This window comes from Macaca thibetana, chromosome 15 (genome assembly GCF_024542745.1).
Source record: "Macaca thibetana thibetana isolate TM-01 chromosome 15, ASM2454274v1, whole genome shotgun sequence".
NCBI classification, from domain to species: domain Eukaryota; kingdom Metazoa; phylum Chordata; class Mammalia; order Primates; family Cercopithecidae; genus Macaca; species Macaca thibetana.
The window spans coordinates 107,392,556-107,411,404 of record NC_065592.1 but is presented as its reverse complement, the minus strand read 5'-3'; the positions used below and the strand labels follow the sequence as shown (position 1 = coordinate 107,411,404).

At 38.9% G+C, this 18,849-nt stretch overlaps 1 protein-coding gene across 1 annotated transcript in view; it reads right to left on the bottom strand.

Annotated features, from left to right (window-relative positions):
* LOC126937935 (contactin-associated protein-like 3) overlaps positions 1–18,849 on the bottom strand; it is a 235,546-nt gene that overhangs the window by 15,397 nt on the left and 201,300 nt on the right. Inside the window, exons 15-18 of the mRNA XM_050761826.1 lie at positions 17,496–17,623; positions 11,391–11,561; positions 10,119–10,337; positions 7,427–7,666 (exon numbers count right to left, since the gene is read on the bottom strand). Coding sequence (XP_050617783.1) covers positions 7,427–7,666; positions 10,119–10,337; positions 11,391–11,561; positions 17,496–17,623 — 758 coding nt within the window. The remainder of the gene's footprint in view (positions 1–7,426; positions 7,667–10,118; positions 10,338–11,390; positions 11,562–17,495; positions 17,624–18,849) is intronic.

Sequence of the window (18,849 nt, the reverse complement as noted above, 5' to 3'; positions counted from 1 at the left end):
ATTGTGATATTCTACAATTTCCTTCTATTATTAATTTCATCCCATTGTGTTTATAAAAGACCCTTCATATGATTTCAATCCTTTTAAATGTGTTGAGGTTTGATTTACAGGTAGCATGTTGTCTAACCTAGAATATGTTCCATGAACACTTGAGAAGAATATACATTCTGCTATTGTTAAGTGGTGTGTTCTACAGATGTGTGCTAGAATGATTGCGTTAGCTTTTTCAACTCTATTTTCTTGGTAATCTTCTGAGTAATTATTCTATCCTTTATTGAAAGTGAAGTATTGAATCCTCCAGCTTATTCCTGGTTTGTCTGTTTCTCTTTTCAGTTCTGTCAGGTATTCTTTATGTAATTTGGGGCTATATTATTAACTACTTATAAATTTGTAGTCATTATATCTTTTTGAGGGAATTAACTTTTTATCATTATAAAAGTTTCTCTATTTCTAGTAGCACCTTTTGTTTTAGAGTTTATTTTTTGTGATATTAACTATAGTCCCTTTAGCTCTCTAGGGTTACTCTTTGCATTGTACATGTTTTCCCTTCTTTTACTTTCAACTAAATTACCCGTTTCAATCTAAACTGTATCTCCTCAAACAGCCTTAGTTAGATTTCTTTTGTTATCCATTCTGACAGTATCTGTCTTTTGATTGGATTACTCAGTCGATGACGTTTAATATTATTACTGATACAGTTGGATTTACATCTGCCACTTTCTTTTTCTTTTTCTATATGTTTCATTGTTTTCTTTTCACTTTCATTCTTGACTTATTATTTTGTATTGGTGCATAGTGTGGAGTGTAACATTTTAATTTCTTTCTTGATTTCACTATACTTTGGGGTAAAATGTATGTAATATATAATTTGCCACTTAACCATTTAAAATGTGAAATTTAGTAGCATTAAGTAAATTCACAATGTTGTGCAATTATCACCTCTTTTGATTTCCAAAATTTTTCATCACCCCAAAGATAAACTCTGTATTCATTAAGCAATAACTCTCCATTGCTCCCTCATCTCAGCTGCTGGTATCCTTGAATCTACTTTGTCTCTACAAATTTGTCTACTGATATCTAGTAAACACGGAGTCATATAATATCTGCCCTCTTGTGTCTGGCTTATTTCACTTAGCATAATGTCTTCTAGGTTCATCAATGCTGTATCATGTATCGGAATCTCATTCCTTTTAATGGCTGAACATATACCAGTATATGCATACACTACATTTTTTTTAATTCATGTGTTGTACCAGTATATGCATACACTACATTTTTTAAAATCAATTCATGTGTTGATGGACACTTGTATTATTTCCACTACTGTGATTAGTGCTACTATGAACATTTGTATACAAGTATCTGCTTGAGTTGTTTTCAATTGTTTTGGTTATATATGTACAAGTGGAATTGCTGGGTTCGAAGGTAGTTCTGTTTAACTATTTTGAGTTAACTCTAAATCAATTTCGACAGTGGCTGTGGCATTTACATTCCCATCAGTAACAAAAGGGAGTTCCAATTTCTCTATGTTCTTGCCCAAACTTGTTATTTTCTGTTGTTGTTGTTTTTTTATAGTCAATCTAGTAGGTTTGAAGAGGCAGCTCATTATACTTTTGGTTTGCATTTCCTTAATAACTAAAGACGTTGAGTATCATCCTTCCATGTGATTATTGACTCTCTGTATATCTTTTTGGAGAAATGTCTCATCAAATCCTTTGTCCAATTAGACTGTTTTTCTCTTTGTTGTTAAGTTGTGGAAGTTATTAACATATTCTAGATCAGATATAATTTGCAAATATTTTATCACATTCTGTGGGTTGTCTTTTTACTCTCTTGATAGTGCTCTTTGATACACAGAAGTTGTTAATTTTGATAAAGTCCAAATAATCTATTTTTGTTGTTGTTGTTGCCTGTGCTTTTGGTGTGATCTTTAAAAAATCACTACCAAATCCAAGATCATGAAGATCTGCCTATATATCTTCTCCTAAAAATTGTTTTAGTTTTAGCTTTTAGATTTAAAACTTTGATTCATTTTGAGTTAATTTTGGTAAGGGTCTAACTTCAATCTTTGCATGTGAATACCCACTTTTCCTATGTTTATGTTGAATAGACTGTTATTTTCCAATTGAGTGATCTTGACAAAGACTATGTTAAACATCAATTGACTGTATGTATGAAGGTTTATTTCTGGCCTCTCGGTTTTATTCCATTGATTTACAGGTTTATCCTCATTCAGTGCCACACTGTTTTGAATAATGCAGTTTATAGTGAGTTTTGAAGTCAAGAAGGGTGAATTCTCCAACTTTGTTCTTTTGTAAAATTGTTTTGCCTATTCTGGGCTTTTTCAAATTTTATATAAATATTGGGATGGGCTTTTCCATTTGTACAAAAAGTGCTCTGGGGATTTTGATAAGAATTAGATTAAATCTGCATATTGCTTTGGGTTGTATTGTCATTTTAATAATATTAAGTCTTCCAATTCATGAATATGGAATGTCTTTCTATCTATTTATGTCTTTCTTTCATCTCTTTCAACAACGTTTTACAGTTTTCAGTGTCCAAGTCTTTCACTTTCTTGGTTAAGTTTATTTCTAAGTTTTTTACTCTTTTTGATGATATTGCAAATGAATTGTTTCCTTAATCTCATTTTCAGATTTTTCATTGCTAGTGTAGAGAAATACAACCAAATTTTTGGTGTTAATTTTGTATTCTGCAACTTTGCTGAACTTATTTATTTTTTCTTAACAGTTTTTATTTTCTGAAGAGTTTTCTGCATATAAGATAATGTAATCTGAGAGAGAGAGAGATAGCCCTTCTATTCAAATTTGGATGCCTTTTATTTCTTCTTCTTGCTTAATGACTTTAGCTGAAACTTCCAGTACTGTAACAAATAGAGGTGGTAAAACTGGGCATACTTGTCATGTTTCTTATTTTAGGGACGAGGCTTTCACCACTGAGTATGATGTTAGTTGTAGGTTTTTGATATATGGCCTTTATCATATTGAGAAAGTTCCCTTCTATTCCTAGTTTATTGATTTTTTTTTTTCAATCATGAAAGGTTACTGGAGTTTGTTAAATTTTTTTTCAGCAACAGTTAAGATAAATCATGTTTTTTTTCCCCTCGTTCTATTAATCTTGTGTAATACATTGACTGATTTTCATTTGTTGAACCACTCCTGAAATTGTGGGATAAATCCTACTAGGTTTTGGTATATAAGCCTTTTAACATACTTCACAACAATGTTTTATTTTCTTTAGTGATTGCTCTAAGCTTGCATTATACATATCTTATCAATAATCTGCTTCGGGTTTACACTAACTTAATACAAGTGAGATTTAGAAAAGTTATTTCTACATAGCTCTATTTATTCTCTTTTGGAACTATTTTTATGCATACCAAACCCATTATTATTTTACATAATTTATTCTCTTTTTAAAAAATCTGAGAAAAGAAAAAAAGAGCAAGTAAGTATTTATAGACTGTCTATACACGCTCTTATTTACCATTTCTGGTTCTCTTTCTTTGTTCCTCTGACTCATGTTACCATTTGGTGTCATTCCTTATTTCAGTACAGTCTTGCTCCCATCTGTCTCCTCTGTGCTGTTTTTTGTAATATATTTCTATAGGCCCGACAATGAAAATATATACATTATATATTTGTATATTCTCTATTATAGTTTTATACATTGCTTTTTAAAAGTTAAGCACTGAAAATGGTAAGAAATATGACATTATACTTTATATTATAATTACCTGTACACTTACCTTTATTAGTGCTATTTGTTTTTTGTGTGTAGATTCATATTATTGTCTGGTTCCTTCAGCCTGAAGGAATGTTCTTTGTTATTTCCTCTAATGCAGGCTGATAGCAGTGAACTCTCTACTTGTTGTAAGTAGGAATATATTTTACTATCTTTTTAAATTTTTAGTTTGTATGAATACCTAATAGTTGTATGTATTTATGGGGTAGAGGTAATATTTTGATACAAGCAAACAATGTGTAATGATCAAATCAGGGTAACTGAGATATCCATCACCTTAAACATTTATTTCTTTTTGTTAGGAACATTCCAGTTCCACTCCTCTAGTTATTTTGAAATATACAATATATTATTGTTAACTATAGTCATCCTGTGCTACTGAACATGAAAAATGGTTTTGCTGGGTATAAGTTTCTTGATGACAATGGTTTTATCTCTTTGAATATGTTATCTCACTGTCCTGTGGCCTACATTCTTTCAGATTAGAAGTTAGCTGTTGATCCTGGCATTTCCTTGTATATATGATTTTTCTCCTACTGCTTTTAAAATTTCCTTCTTGACTTTGGCTTTCAACGTTTTTAATAAGATGTGTCTGGATATAAACTTCTTTGTGGCATCTGTATTTCACTGAGCTTCTGTATCTTAGATTCATGATTTGTATTAATTTGGGGATGTTTTCAACCATTATTTTTCAAATACTTTTTCTGTTCCTTTGTCTCTCTCCTGGTATTTTCAGTTACGTATATGTTGGTGTGCTTAGTTATGTGTGATATTTCTATGATGCTCTGGTTTTTTTTTTCATTATTATTTCTCTGTATTCTTCAGGATACATAATCTCTATTGATCTTGCTTCAAGTTTGCTGATTCTTTTTTTCTTTTCTCTGTTAAACTTCCCTGGTTTAACTCATTACTCTCTTCGAGTTATCAACATTCTCTTAATTGCTTACTACCAATATCTTCATACGACTATGCTTAAACTTATCCATGGTCTGTTCCAAATAGAAATCAGTTCACTTGGGGAGGGCTACCAAGCTGTGTATTTTCATGGCCTCCCTCTACCTCTTGGTTAAATCTGCCTCACTGCTCTGAAGCTGTAGGGAGTGAGAGTGGCCTGCTCCTTTGTAGTAAAACCGTTGCTTACAAGTAGGGCGCAGGGTGGGAAAGCTAACTTCTTGCCTTGCCTCTCCTGGTGTAGAAACAGTTCCTTACAAGCAAGCTGGAGTGAGGGCAATTGGGACACAGTGTTTTCCAGCTGCCACACCTGAAGACCGTATGTCCTGGAAGGAGGAGTTGGTTTAGGAAGGAAGCCTCAGACTCCTCAGCTGTTTCTGCGTGGACAGAGCTGCTGTCCCACAAAACTGGGGAAGATAAGAAATGGTGGCGCCCAATCTTGGGTAGTGCAGTGTCTCTGGAGTAGGGCCTGGGTGGAGAGGAAACCTTTGGCTTCTTGGCTACATCCATACAGAGTGGAGCTTCCGTCACACTGAGCTAGGGATGGGGAGGTGCAGGGAGAGGGGCTTGGCTTAAATGCCTCAAACTCTCACTGTTATTACTGATTGATAAATGTTTCTTCATTTGATGTATTTCCTTAGGACATTTTCTAGAGACTTTCAATAGTTGTTTTTTAAAATAATAATTTTTACCAGTTATGCCTGTTTCGTATGAGAGAGGGTTTACAGAGCTCCTTACGTGGCCAGCCTGGAAATGCCAGAGTACCATGTTTTTTATTTGAATTTTACCTCGTCTTTAAAAATCGATTTGCTGTGTAGGAAGCATGAAACAGAGCTCCTGCAGTAGCTGGAGAAAAGGTGATTTGAAGATCAGCCCTCCGTCAAGGTGAGAATTTAGAAATGTTCTTTTATGCCAAAGATGTTTCTCAAATTTACTGTTTGGATATAAAGGCTAATCCAAAGTGGTGTCTACAGTATTCTGAGAGAGAAAAGTTGAAGGGCTTTCAGCTGCTCTTAAAACACTTTATGAAAGGTTGACATTTTAATTTTATATCAAGTTAATTCCAAAAATGTTTGTAGTATACACATACATACACACATACGCACACACCCCAAATATACCTGTAAATAAAAAGAAGATGTTGGGAGATGATCATTGTCTTGGAATACTACTCCACTCTTTCCATTTCCATAAAATATAAAGAATTTACTGAAAATCCAGATCATTCTTATTAGATCAAGTAATCTAACTATAACAAATGCCCCAGCCACTGGAGGACCATTTTCCATTTACTTACAATACAATGTCTATGCTTAAGATAATTTTGGGTTATAAAATAACATTCAAATTTCACTTAGCAAACGTGGATTGGGAATGCTTTAGAAATCAGCACTTGTGCTCGTGAAGGAGTGGTTACTCCTGATGTTATCTTTCAGATATAAAAAGGGCTCTGTATTTGCACCAGAGCTATGCGATTTGTTAGCACAGAGATCTTCAGGACTAACAAAAGACATATGCAAGACCTTTTGAAAATTTAAATGACTTCTAGATAATGAATTCTCAAAATTCTTTTGAAAGTCACACAATTTTTATAGTGATTAAAGCCTGTTTTGCTGCCAAAAATAATATGTGTAACAGGCCAGAGACACTTAAAAACACAATTATATTTTACCTCTTATAACTGAATATTCTAATAGGTTTCATAAAAGTATTATAAATATATTAAATAAGTCAGTGCAGGGTACTTAATACTAAAATCAGTCCCTTTTTTCTTTTCTTTTTTTTTCCAACATGGAGTCTCACTCTGTCGCCCAGGATGGAGTGCAGTGGTGCAATCTCGGCTCACTGCAACCTCTGCCTCCTGGGTTCAAGCAATTCTCCTGCCTCAGCTTCCCGAGTGGCTGGGATGCCCGGCTAATATTTGTATTTTTAGTAGGGACGGGGTTTTACCATGTTGGCCAGGCTGGTCTTGAATTCCTGACCTCGTGATCTGCCTGCCTCGGCCTCCCGAAGTGCTGGGATTCCAGGCGTGAGCCACCACGCCCAGCCCTGTTCTTCTTCTCAAAACATGACTGTACCTGAGCAGCAGCTGTGTGATGCCCACTGCACTCCTCTAAGAAGAGTCAGACAGCACAGAGCAAGGTGTCTGAGTGATCCTGTCAATGGCATGTCAATATTTAGTTAAATACGATTTCCCCCTCCTAGTTAATACGCTTGTTTTATTAAAAAAGACATTTCTATAAAGGCCTTTTGAATCACTTCAAGTCATTCTCAGAAGGAACAATGGCTAAGAGGATTGCTCAAGCCTAGGAGTTCAAGTCCAGCCGGGGCAACAGAGAGGCTTGAATAGCAAGAAGTTGTCTCTAAAAATTAAAAACAAAAATAACAATGATGCTTTACTGATGTCAAAATTAGAACAGTACAAGGACAGAGTTGTGAAAACCAAATTATTTTGAGAGGATTAGCATTGAACAGATGCTAGGGGTCATCCAGAGATCTTCTAAGAAAGAAATCCAGAGAGGACTGATAGCCTTAAGTTTTCAAAAACAGTCATACCCCTTCTAAATTCCATAGAGGAATTTGGTACAGAAATTATTCCATTTCAAATAATTCAATCTTACCCTTTCTGTATAGTATCAAACGCCATAAGCGTTCTTCATATTATGTAAGTTTCATGTACTTGCCCTGTAACCTGCTCCTTGGTCACACTTACCATTGGAGCAGAATGGCCCATCATACGCTGAGAAGGCACAGTCACAAGCGACCCCTCTGCGTTTCTCTCTGCACCTCCCTCCATTGCGACACAAGTGTCCATAGGTGCTGCAGTGTCCTGCACACCCAGGCTCCACTCCTGGCGTCACTGTGGCTCTTTCTTCCAGGTCCAGGGCCACCCCGTTCAACTGCAGAGACCGGATGCATCCTAGAAAGCCTCTCTGTCTGGCGGCCGTTCCACCTACAATGGAAACACTGCAAATAGAAACGTGCTCCTTGGTATTTTATTCAGGATTTTATGTCCATGTCAAACTCAGGCCTTATGGAGAGTGGCAATAATCACAATGTGTCCACAAATTTTGTGAACATGCACGATTTTGAAAATAAAACTGTTATGAGATATCACGAAGCTTTAAATGACATTGAATAAAACATTTATTCACATAACTTTCAAATATGGTGAGTCTGGCAAATAGTCCATCTAAAAACATTTCTTTTACTTCAGGTAAGAAAGAATTTCACTTTAGTTCCTTTACAAAGAACAAAATACATAATATAAACCACATCAAACATTATTTTACTTTCTTTATCAATAAGAATGTGCATTATAATGGTTAGGTATGAACTTTCAAGTTTTTCACAATAATAAAAATATATATGGATACATTTCTTACTTGGATGGACTCTAAAAATAAAGTGTGAAGGGAAATGGAGAAGCAAAGGAGGGGAAGTTGGAAGGGGTGACACCATGCCTCAGGATCTCCTCCTCTCAGGAGGATATAGTGCTAAACGGTAATTGAATACTGCATGCATGCATATTTTGTCATGTCAAACTGGAATGCTGAATAAACCATTTAGAGAGGTTTACAACACTTGTGTAGTGACACACACCATTATGAAGGCAACAATTCTCAATGTTAGGAGCATGGAAATTACCTAGAGTTTCTGGAAAATGCAAATTGAATACTGCATGCATGCATATTTTGTCATGTCAAACTTGAATGCTGAAGAAACCATTTAGAGAGGTTTATAACACTTGTGTAGTGACAAACACCATTATGAAGGCTACAATTCTCAATGTTAGGAGTACAGAAATTAGAGTTTCTGGAAAATGCAGAGTTTTGAGCCTCCTCTCAGAGATTTCAATTCAGTAGGCCTAAGGTGGGGGCCCCAAATCACCCAGCTTTGTGGGTGATTCTGAAGCCAGTGATTCAATCACCGCAGTGAATGCTGATTCTAGGTGAATTGTATGCTAATTGTGTTTCTAGGCTTTCCTTTAATTAATCTCCAAGATTACAAGTGAGAAAATCAAGTTCTTGGTTCGACCCCTCCGGGTATTCCTCCTAGTTTGACTGGTTTCATGTCCTTTGAAAAAGCCTCATTGCACCTTAATGGAAGAGCTAACCATGCTTGAAGCTAGGTTTTAGGAAGTCATGGTATAACACCCCCATCCACATCCACATCCATACATGGGTTCATTGTGTAGCATTTAGTACCTGGAAGTTGTATCTACCCTCCCCTGTAAATTAGGTTGTATGATAATTTGTGATTTAGTCCAGTTTTAATTAGATTGCATCCTTATTTGCTTTAAAATGCATAAGAAATGAACAAGTGAGAGCTTTAATCTGTGTTAGAATAGTTTCAAAAGCAATATAGCAAAATATATTTTTCCCAAGGGGAACAATAAACAACAGTGATAAAACAGTAATTAGGCAAACTAAAGGAAAGCCTTCCAGAGCTATCACCTTTAAATAAATGGAGTGCGAGAACAGACCAGCACGACCGGGTTATAAACAAGGAGCCTGTGATGAGAGAGCCCCAGAGGTTAGGACAGCAGTGAGGAAAACCAGGAGTGGGCTCCTGGAAGCCTGGCCCCAGGGAGCTGCGTGGTGCTGCTTCCGCTCAGCGGGTATCCTGCGATCTGGTTTTGAGTGGACCCTGGAGGACTTCTGTCCCAATTACAAGCTCTGTAACTACACCGAGAAGTGAAACTGAAGAAATAGATAAAAATGTCTAACGATCACACTAATAGTGTTGATAAAACATAGCTGTCACATATACCAATCCTCTATAATATGAATGGTTCAAGTTTGGGGGTCGGCTATCCTGGGATCCCTCTCATCAGCTGGTTACTCCACCTCTTTGAGGCTTGGCTATCTCATCTGTAAACAGATGACAATACCTAAACACTGATACCTAAACATTGAGACACTGCAGGGCCTGGTGGCTCACACCTGTAATCCCAGCACTTTGGGAGGCGGAGCGGGTGGATCACGAGGTCAAGAGATCGTGACCAGCTGGGCCAACATGGTGAAACTGTGTCTCTACTAAAAATACAAAAATTAGCCAGGCGTGGTGGCATCTGAGCCTGTAGTCCCAACTACTCAGGAGGCTGAGGCAGGAGAATCGCTTGCACCCGGGAGGCGGAGGTTTCAGTGAGCTGAGATCGCGTCACTGCACTCCAGCCTGGGCGACACAGCGAGACTCTGTCTGAAAACAAAAACAAAAACAAGAAATGTCAAATCAGAAGCACACAGCAAGCTCCTGGAACCTACCAGGTTATCAGCAAATAGTACCAACAGCAGTAGTAGTTGCTGTCGGCAGTTGTTGCTCTCAGTACGTTATAGTTCTTATTTTCTTTTGGACCTTCTCTGGACTCACACTAAATTCAGTTATAAACCACCAGCACTCACCAATGAAGAGCTGGCTGTTGAGCTGTAAACGAACGTGCCCATCAGCAGGGGCAGGCTGCATCTTCTGAGGAAGCTGATCGACTTGAAGAGACGCTCCTTTAACATTTCTCTCTGCCCTCACGTGGTGCCACCGATTGTCATTAAAGGGAGTGGGTGACTGCACCGTGACCTCACAAGGTCCATTCCCCACATCAAAGGAAAAGGTCACTTCTGTGGGAGCTAGAAATATTAGATATGAATATTGCTCAAGCAAATTCACAGGGAAGAAAACTGAGTCTTGTGCAGACACAGGAAAACATGAAGACGTGCTCAGGATGGAAGGAGACAATGACAGCGATGCAGAAAAATGTGACTGTGAGTTGGGGAAGGGGCTGGGGGCAGAATAAATCTGTATCCTGGAGGAAAAAATAAAACAGCGGATTTTAACATATTTATCCTCAGAGTTCACAATTCACCTTGGTAAGTCCTAAATAGTAGAGCTATGTACCCATAGCTGGAATACCCACAGCTATGCACCCATAGCTAGAATACCAAATAGTATTTGTTTTTGAGGTTTCAGTAATTTTATGTACAAACGGCTCAAAGTCTCATCTAATTCTATAACCACTGAATGTGAATTCTGACAGTCATAAATTCAGCTTTGGGTACACGAAAAACAGTATGTCTGGTCAAATATTTCTGGAATTCAGTGAACAACGTGATGAGTTTGGTTTAAAGCTCTGGCTCTGCTGTCCTGTACTCTAGGGAAGGCATGACATTTTAATGGATTATTACGTGCTTCATGCTTCATTGTTTTATTTTCTCTTAAAAATGATTACTGGCTGGGTGTGGCAATTCACGCCCAGCACTTTGGGAACCTGAGGCAGGCAGATCACTTGAGACCAGGAGTTGAAGACCAGCCTGGTCGATGTGGCAAAACCACATCTCTACCAAAAATACAAAAATTAGCTGGGCATGGTGGTGCACGCCTATAGTCCCAGCTACTCAGGAGACTGAGGCAGGAGAACTGCTTGAACCTAGGAGGCTGAGGTTGCAGTGAGCCAAGATAGTACCACTGCGCTCCAGCCTGGGCGACACAGCAAAACCCTCTCTCTCCCCCTCTCTTTCAAAAAAAAACAAAAACAAAAACAAAAAAAACACCTAAAATCATAGAAGTTTAGTGTTTTATAAGGAAATACAAAGTAAGAATGAAATAACTAACATTTTGTTGAGTTGAAGCTTTTATTGCTAAATAATGGGTACCCTGTGACTTGTCCAGAGCAGGCAGCTTACCCCGCAGCTCAATCCTGATGAAGTCTGTGATTCCCAGGTTCTCCATAAACACCCCGGAGGAAACTGTGGTCTTAAAAAAGAAACACACGTCAGCAGTGAGTTCTCCGTGGAAAGCAGGGAAATGAAGGTATGAAGTCTCAGTGTTGAAGGAAGCTGAATTCCAAAATGACTCTGTTTACAATAGAGAAAACGACAAAAGGAAAAAAAGTCATGAAACAAAAATAACAGTTACATTTGATACTTACAGGATTATGATTGCTAAATACATTAATAATCTATATGAGCCTTCACTGGGCGTTCTGAGCATCCATGTCATACACTGATGACATCAAGAGCTAAATGGTGATTATGTTGAGGATTAGAATTCTGTGTCCAGAGAAGGCCAAGCAAAAGACAGGCAAAAGCAGTGAGGCCAGTTAAGAGATCGTGCAGCAACACAATGGGGACAGGGTCAAGTTCAGAACCACCTCAAAGGTATGGCCAACAGAACTTACTGAAGAACTGGAGAAGATGTGAGAGGAAGGGTGGAGTCTGAGGTGACTTCGGGGTTTTCGGTCTAACTGGGAGGGGAAATAATTCTGAAGCAGCAGGTTGGAGCAGCAGCTCAGTTTGGGACATGTTAAATTGAGATCTCTATCAGGCATCCAAGTGGAGATTTGAAGGAGGTAGTTGGATAAATGACTCTAGAAACCAGAACACAGACTCTTGCTTTCTGTCTTTCTTGCGCACACACACAGACACACACAGACACAGAGACACACACACACACACAGACACACACACACAGACACACACAGAGACACACACACACACAGAGACACACACACACACACACACACACACAGACACACACACACAGACACACACACACAGACACACACAGAGACACACACACACACAGAGACACACACACACAGACACACACAGACACACACAGAGACACACACACACACAGAGACACACACACAGACACACACACACACAGACACACACACACAGACACACACAGAGACACACACACACACACACACAGACACACACACACACACACACGCACACACACACACAGACACACAGACACACACACACACACAGACACACACGCACACACACACACAGACACACAGACACACACACACAGACACACACACACACACACAGAGACACACACACACACACACAGACACACACACACAGACACACACACACAGACACACAGACACGCACAGACACACACAGACACACAGACACACACACACACAGACACACACACACAACTGTCTTAATTCCTTTCATAGAAAGAACAACCAAGAACACGAAGCAGCTGATTTGTTCCTTTCTGTCCAAAACCCAACCCAGGATTGCACATCACACGGATTCCTCAGGCCTCTTTAGTGTCCTTCATTCTGGAACAGTGTGTCAGTCTTTTCTTATCTTTTGTGTTCTTTTGACTTTTTGGTATTTTTCAGTTGATTTGCAGAATGTTCCTCAACTTGGATTTGTCTGACATACTCATGATCGGATTCATGTTGTACATTTTTGCCAAAATACTGCAGAAGGGCCGCTGTGTTCTCCTCCGTGTGTCGCGGCAGCAGCCAGCAATGCTCACCAGCCCCATCACCTGTCCTATTAGTTTCAACTGCCTTGTAAAGTGGCATTTGTCGAGTTTCTCCAACATGAAGTTATTATTTTTCTCTTTGTAATTCATGTATTTTTGACACTTTAAGGTTACAGAAACACAACTTTACCCAGTTTAGAATTTTTTCACCCAATGGTTTTATAATATATTGATGGTTCCTGACTAAATTTTTATTCTGATGGCTGCCAGTGGTGATTTTCTAAGCTCTGTCATTCCTTCCACATTAATTGGTTGACATGCCTCTGTTAGAAATAGCTTTTCTTGGCCAGGTACGGTGGCTCACACCTGTAATCCCAGCACCTTGGGAGGCCGAGGCGGGTGGATCACGAGGTCAGGAGATCGAGACCATCCTGGCTAACACAGTGAAATCCCATCTCTACTAAAAATACAAGAAATTAGCTGGGCGTGGTGGCGGGCACCTGTAGTCCCAGCTACTCGGGAGGCTGAGACAGGAGAATGGCATGAACCCGGGAGGCAGAGCTTGCAGTCAGCCCAGATCGTATCACTGCACTCCAGCCTGAGTAACAGAGCGAGACTCTATCTCAAAACAAAAACAAAACAAAAACAAAAACAAAACAAACAAGAAATAGCTTTTCTCTTGATCTTTCACTAATTTATTTGTGTATTTACCCATTTGTTTATTCACATCACTCTTGGATTCCTATTCTATTCAATGGCTTATAATCTATAACTTATTTTGATGCTTAAGTTGTCTGAAATGTGGCAGCTCCTTTAGGCTGACATCCATGTCTTTTTGAGCTTTTTTTTTCCCTTTTGTCATAACAAAATGATCCGGACTCATCTTAAATTTTCTCTGCCACATTTCTGGAATCAGCCATTTCTTCAAGGAGTTGTAGTTTCTTTTTTAGCAGAGAATGATAGAAAATGGTGTTTAGAAGCCCAGATCTGCAGGCTAGATATTTACTAGGGTGTCATTGCTTCTAGCCCTCTCAATAGTTAGCTAGGAAATATGTGTACTTGTATCACACACATACACACACGCACACACTCTCTTCTATGTGTATTCTATAGCAGTCAACTAGGAAATATGTGTGTTTGTATATCTCTCTCTCACACACACACTCTCTCTTCTATGTGTATTCTATAGTTATCTATTATGTATATTAAAATCCATGAGTTCATGTGGATACCTCCGTTTTTAACCCAGCACTACAGGTTCATTACAGTCTTCCTCCTTCCTACATGTATAACTCTTTCCTCAGTGAGAAGGTCAGCTCCTACTCTCCTCACTGTATTTACATCTTTGCTCATTCCCCAGTGTGGAACCAAGCTTCTAACCCAGTGGTCATTTCCTTGACCCCATCCCTGCAGATCCCCTAGTCCCAGCTGCCCCAAAAGAAGAGAAAAGAATCAATAAATGTTACATTAAAGAATAACAGAGATGAAGATAAGGAAAGGAAAAGAGAAAGGAAGAGGAAGCTACAAGTTTTACAGAAGGGAATATTTTCTTTTTCTTTCTTTCTTCATTAATTAATTAGTTTATTTATTTTAGAGATGAGGTCTCGCTTTGTCACCCAGGCTGGAGTGCAGTGGCATGATCACAGCTCACTGCCACCTCACATTCCTGAGCTCAAGAGATCATCTCACCTAAGCCTTCCTAGTTGCTGGGACTACAGGCCACCATGCCCAGCTAATTTTTAGGGTTTTTTTGTAAGAGAGGGGGTCTCACCATCTTGTCCAGGCTTGTCTTGAACTCCTAGGCTCAAGCAATCCTCCCACCTCAGCCTCCCAAAGTGAGAAGGGAATATTTCAAATATCACACTTGCTCTTCTCCATACTTTCAGAAGTCTTGCTGAAAGGAGGATATATACTGAGGGTGAATGACATATCCTGAAGAGTCTCACAAATACAGCCACAGTTGGAGAGAAATGAAGGGCTGAGGTAAATTTCCAGAGAGAAAATAATCTAGAAAATGTTTTTTAGAAGTACAGAGTACCAACAAGCCAGTGTTTGATGTCAGAGTATCAATACGCAGGGGAAAAAGCTACAAATTTCCAGGGGTTATTACTGAACTGTGGGAGGCATCTGAAGCCTATGGATATGTCCTCCATGCTGCAGTGTGATGCCTGGCACAGGACATTTAATAATTCTTGAAGATAAAACAGCACAAACAATGGCCAGTAAATCAGATACAACTCAACAGATCCCTCCCTCACCAACTTGAGCTCTTACATTATGGGAAAAAATATTGATAGGATGACCAACTCTAGTCCTGCTATTACAGTTCAGAAAGGACAAGAAGTATGTGTCTGATTGTGAAGAGATGAATATCGAGAAGAATTCAACTCTATTACATATAAATGAATTAAATGTCTGGACAGACCTGCTAGACGGACCTGTAGTGTAGACTTACACTACAAGTATAAACAATGTTTTAAAAAGCACAGAAACAGTGTAAACATACTAAGAAAGAAAGAAAGAAAGAGAAATAAAGAAAGAAGAAAGGAAAGGAAGAAAGAAAAGAAAGAAAAAGAAAGAAAGAGAAAAGAGAGGGAGGGAGTGGGGAAGGAAGGAAGGAAGGGAGGGAAGGAGGGAGGGAGGGAGTGAGGGAGAGAGGGAAGGAGGGAAGGAGGGAGGGAGGGAGGGAGGGAGGGAAAAAGCCAGACTGAATGGGAGGGAGGAAGGGATGGAAACAGGGAGGGAGGGAGGGAAAGAAGGAGGGAGGGAGGGAGGAAGGAAGGAGCCATCTGAATGGGAGGGAAGAAGGAAATTAAGAGAGAACACAAGGAAAGAAAAATTTCATACAAGTTTCACAGTATGGGAATAATATAAAAACCAATTCAGTAAAATAAGAGCTAAAATATGAGATAATTTAAAAATAAAAGATGATTTTTAAGGAAAAAAATCAAAGACCCAAACAAAATCACAGAGGTAACAGATAAATTGGAAATATCTAGAAATAGACAACACAGCTGATAACAAATTACTGACATTGGGAAAAAGCTTAGGATAATCACATTGAATGCATAGGAGAAGGACAAAGAGATAAAAGCCATTGGAAGAAACAGAAAAAATGTATGGGGACGGGGGGGCAGGCAAAGAAAACAAGTCAACAGTCCCAGATGCAGAGAATCCAAGAAATGAAACAAAGTATTCAAAGCATAATAAAAACCTTTTTTTCTTAAAAGAGAACAGAATGTTTTGGTCAAAATAAGCATATTTCATTTTGGAAAAAATTAACAGAATAATTAACACTAAGGCATATTCCAGATAAGTTTTTGACATGAAGGATAACATATCTGTCAAGAGCTGTGAAGAGTCTGAAATTTCACCCTACTAGCTTGCCACAGATTAATGGATGCTGATAGAAAACACAAAATTTCTGGGTCAGAGTTAAAGAATTTTATTGCTCACAGCACAGTATGCAGCATGAGCATCAGAATATTTGCACTGGTTCCCCTCATCTCCAAATTTCACAGGACGACATGATCCGTTGGCCCAGATGGATGCTACACACACAGTGGGTAGGTCTGCATCTCAGACGAGGAACCCCCGGATAAGGGTCCGGGACTCCCTGATCAAGCAGCAGACAAGCCAGTGCCCCACCTCTCTGGGGAGTGAGTACACATTGATAGTGATGCTGTGTTCTCTATGAACTACTTAGCTGCCTACACGACTGGCTACAGAAACTGCTTGGTATTAGGGGATGGAGATGCCACATCGTCTGGCACACTTGGCAGGAACGTACAGAGATGCTCAGGCTCCTTGTTGAACTACCTCTCTCAGCAGTAGCCTCCACACATTGAGGTAGAGCAGGAAATAAAAATACATTCAGTCTCAGACTTCTCCATGGCAATGTATGATGCTAGTAGATAGGAAACACTATTACGATTTTTCTCAAGGAAAGAAGATTTTTCCTAGCTTAGTTGTGGTTCATGTGCTAGGCAGTAGGTAGATCCTACAGGTGTGAAAGAACCCTGAGCTCATAACGCCACTGAGGTGGGGGAGGGAGGACGTGGCCATCCATGGAAGCCACCCATGAATGAAAATGCTGCAGGAAAGAGGTTAATACACACTCAGTGCCATGTGATGTAAAACAGTATGTACAGAGGTCAGAAAACAGAGCATGTGATCCAATAATTTCCTACCACTACAGTTGGTCTGCAGAGTATAAGGGCAATGAATAAATATCCCTTAGCATTCAGAAAATACTTCATCTCATGATTGTTCTAGAAAGAAATACAATAAATTGATAATAAATCCAGCCAACCAAGTAGTAAGTTAAAACAAAGATGATTGAGTCTCTATAAACTAATGCTTCAGTAAGGAAACACAGATCTTCAGCACTGACTGTGCCTTTATGGTATGTGTGCTTTCCTGATATTCACCCCGGTCCTGCTACTGCCACTATTTTCTCTCTGGTCAGAATAAGGGCATCTGTCTACCCCTTTATAACCAAAAAAAATGTTATCATGAAAAGAAAGCTTTTTCTTGCCGCTACTTACTATCTCCGTGGCAGAGCAGCGGCCCCAGTGTATAAGTTGCTTCGGAATGCGGATGGCCTGCGTCCATCATCACAATCTGAGTGACTGGCAGGTGCTCCTTTTGGGAAAGGACTATTGTGTCACTGGCCCTAAAAAACAATCACCGAAACTCTTAAAATTATTCTCATTAACATACAGGCAAAATTAACTCTGATCTCTTATCGCAATTTGAAACCAACATCATAGAGCTTAACAGAATACTTAATATTTTCAATATTTTGAGAGCACAGAGACTACCATGAGTCTAAATCAGGGACGGGCAAACATTTTGTATAAAGGAACATACAGTAAGCTATCTTAGCTCAGCAGGCCATGCAGCTTCTCACAGCAACTACCCAACTCTGCCACCAAAGTGTGAAAGCAGCCACAGACAGAGATAGGCATGGCTGGGCTGCAGTAAAAATTTATGGACATGAAATTTGAATTTCATACAAGTTTTATATGCCATAAAATATTCTTCTTTTTATTTTTCAACCTTTTAAAAATGTAAAGAAAATATTCTTAGCTCACTGCCATGCAAAAATAGACTAGTGGTCTGGCTTTCACCCAAAGCAAGAGGTTATCACTTCCTGACCCGTTTGCCAATTCCTGATCTAAATGATTACAGAGAAGAAACGGGACAAATCAAGAAGGGTGGTCATTTTCTAAGCATGGGATAATATTATATTAATATTTGCAAGATCATTAAGCATATAACTTCCCTTCTAAAATTGTCTTAGAATAATATCTAAATGATTATTCATTACAAATAAAAATAGTAACACTGGATTTAGATATTCATTTTGCAGAATATTAATTTATCACTTTTTTAAAGTCCTTTTATGATTGCTGGGTATTTCTTCCCTTGTTAACTTTGTAAATGGAAAATGAATCCCACAGATTCAAAACCAAATACATACAATACCCTTATAAGTAATACATGGACTAATGAGTGTGAAAGTGGTCTGTGAAACGCTGCTCCCAGTAGTTCAGGCAACAAACACAGGCTGGGCGCAGTGGCTCACGCCTGTAATCCCAATACTTTGGGAGACTGAGGTGGGCAGACTGCTTGAGCTCTGGAGTTCGAAACCAGCCTGGGCAACATAGTGAGCCCCATCTCTACAAAAAAATACAAAAATTAGCTGGGTATGATGGTGCACACCTGTAGTCCCAGGTACATGGGAGGCTGAGGTGGGAGGATCTTTTGAGCCTGGGAGGTAGAGGCTGTAGTCAGCCATGTTTGCACCACTGCATTCCAGCCTGGGTGACAAAGTGAGACCCTGTCTCAAAAAATACAAAAAAACAAATAACAAAAAACCCCAAACACTTAGTGCTT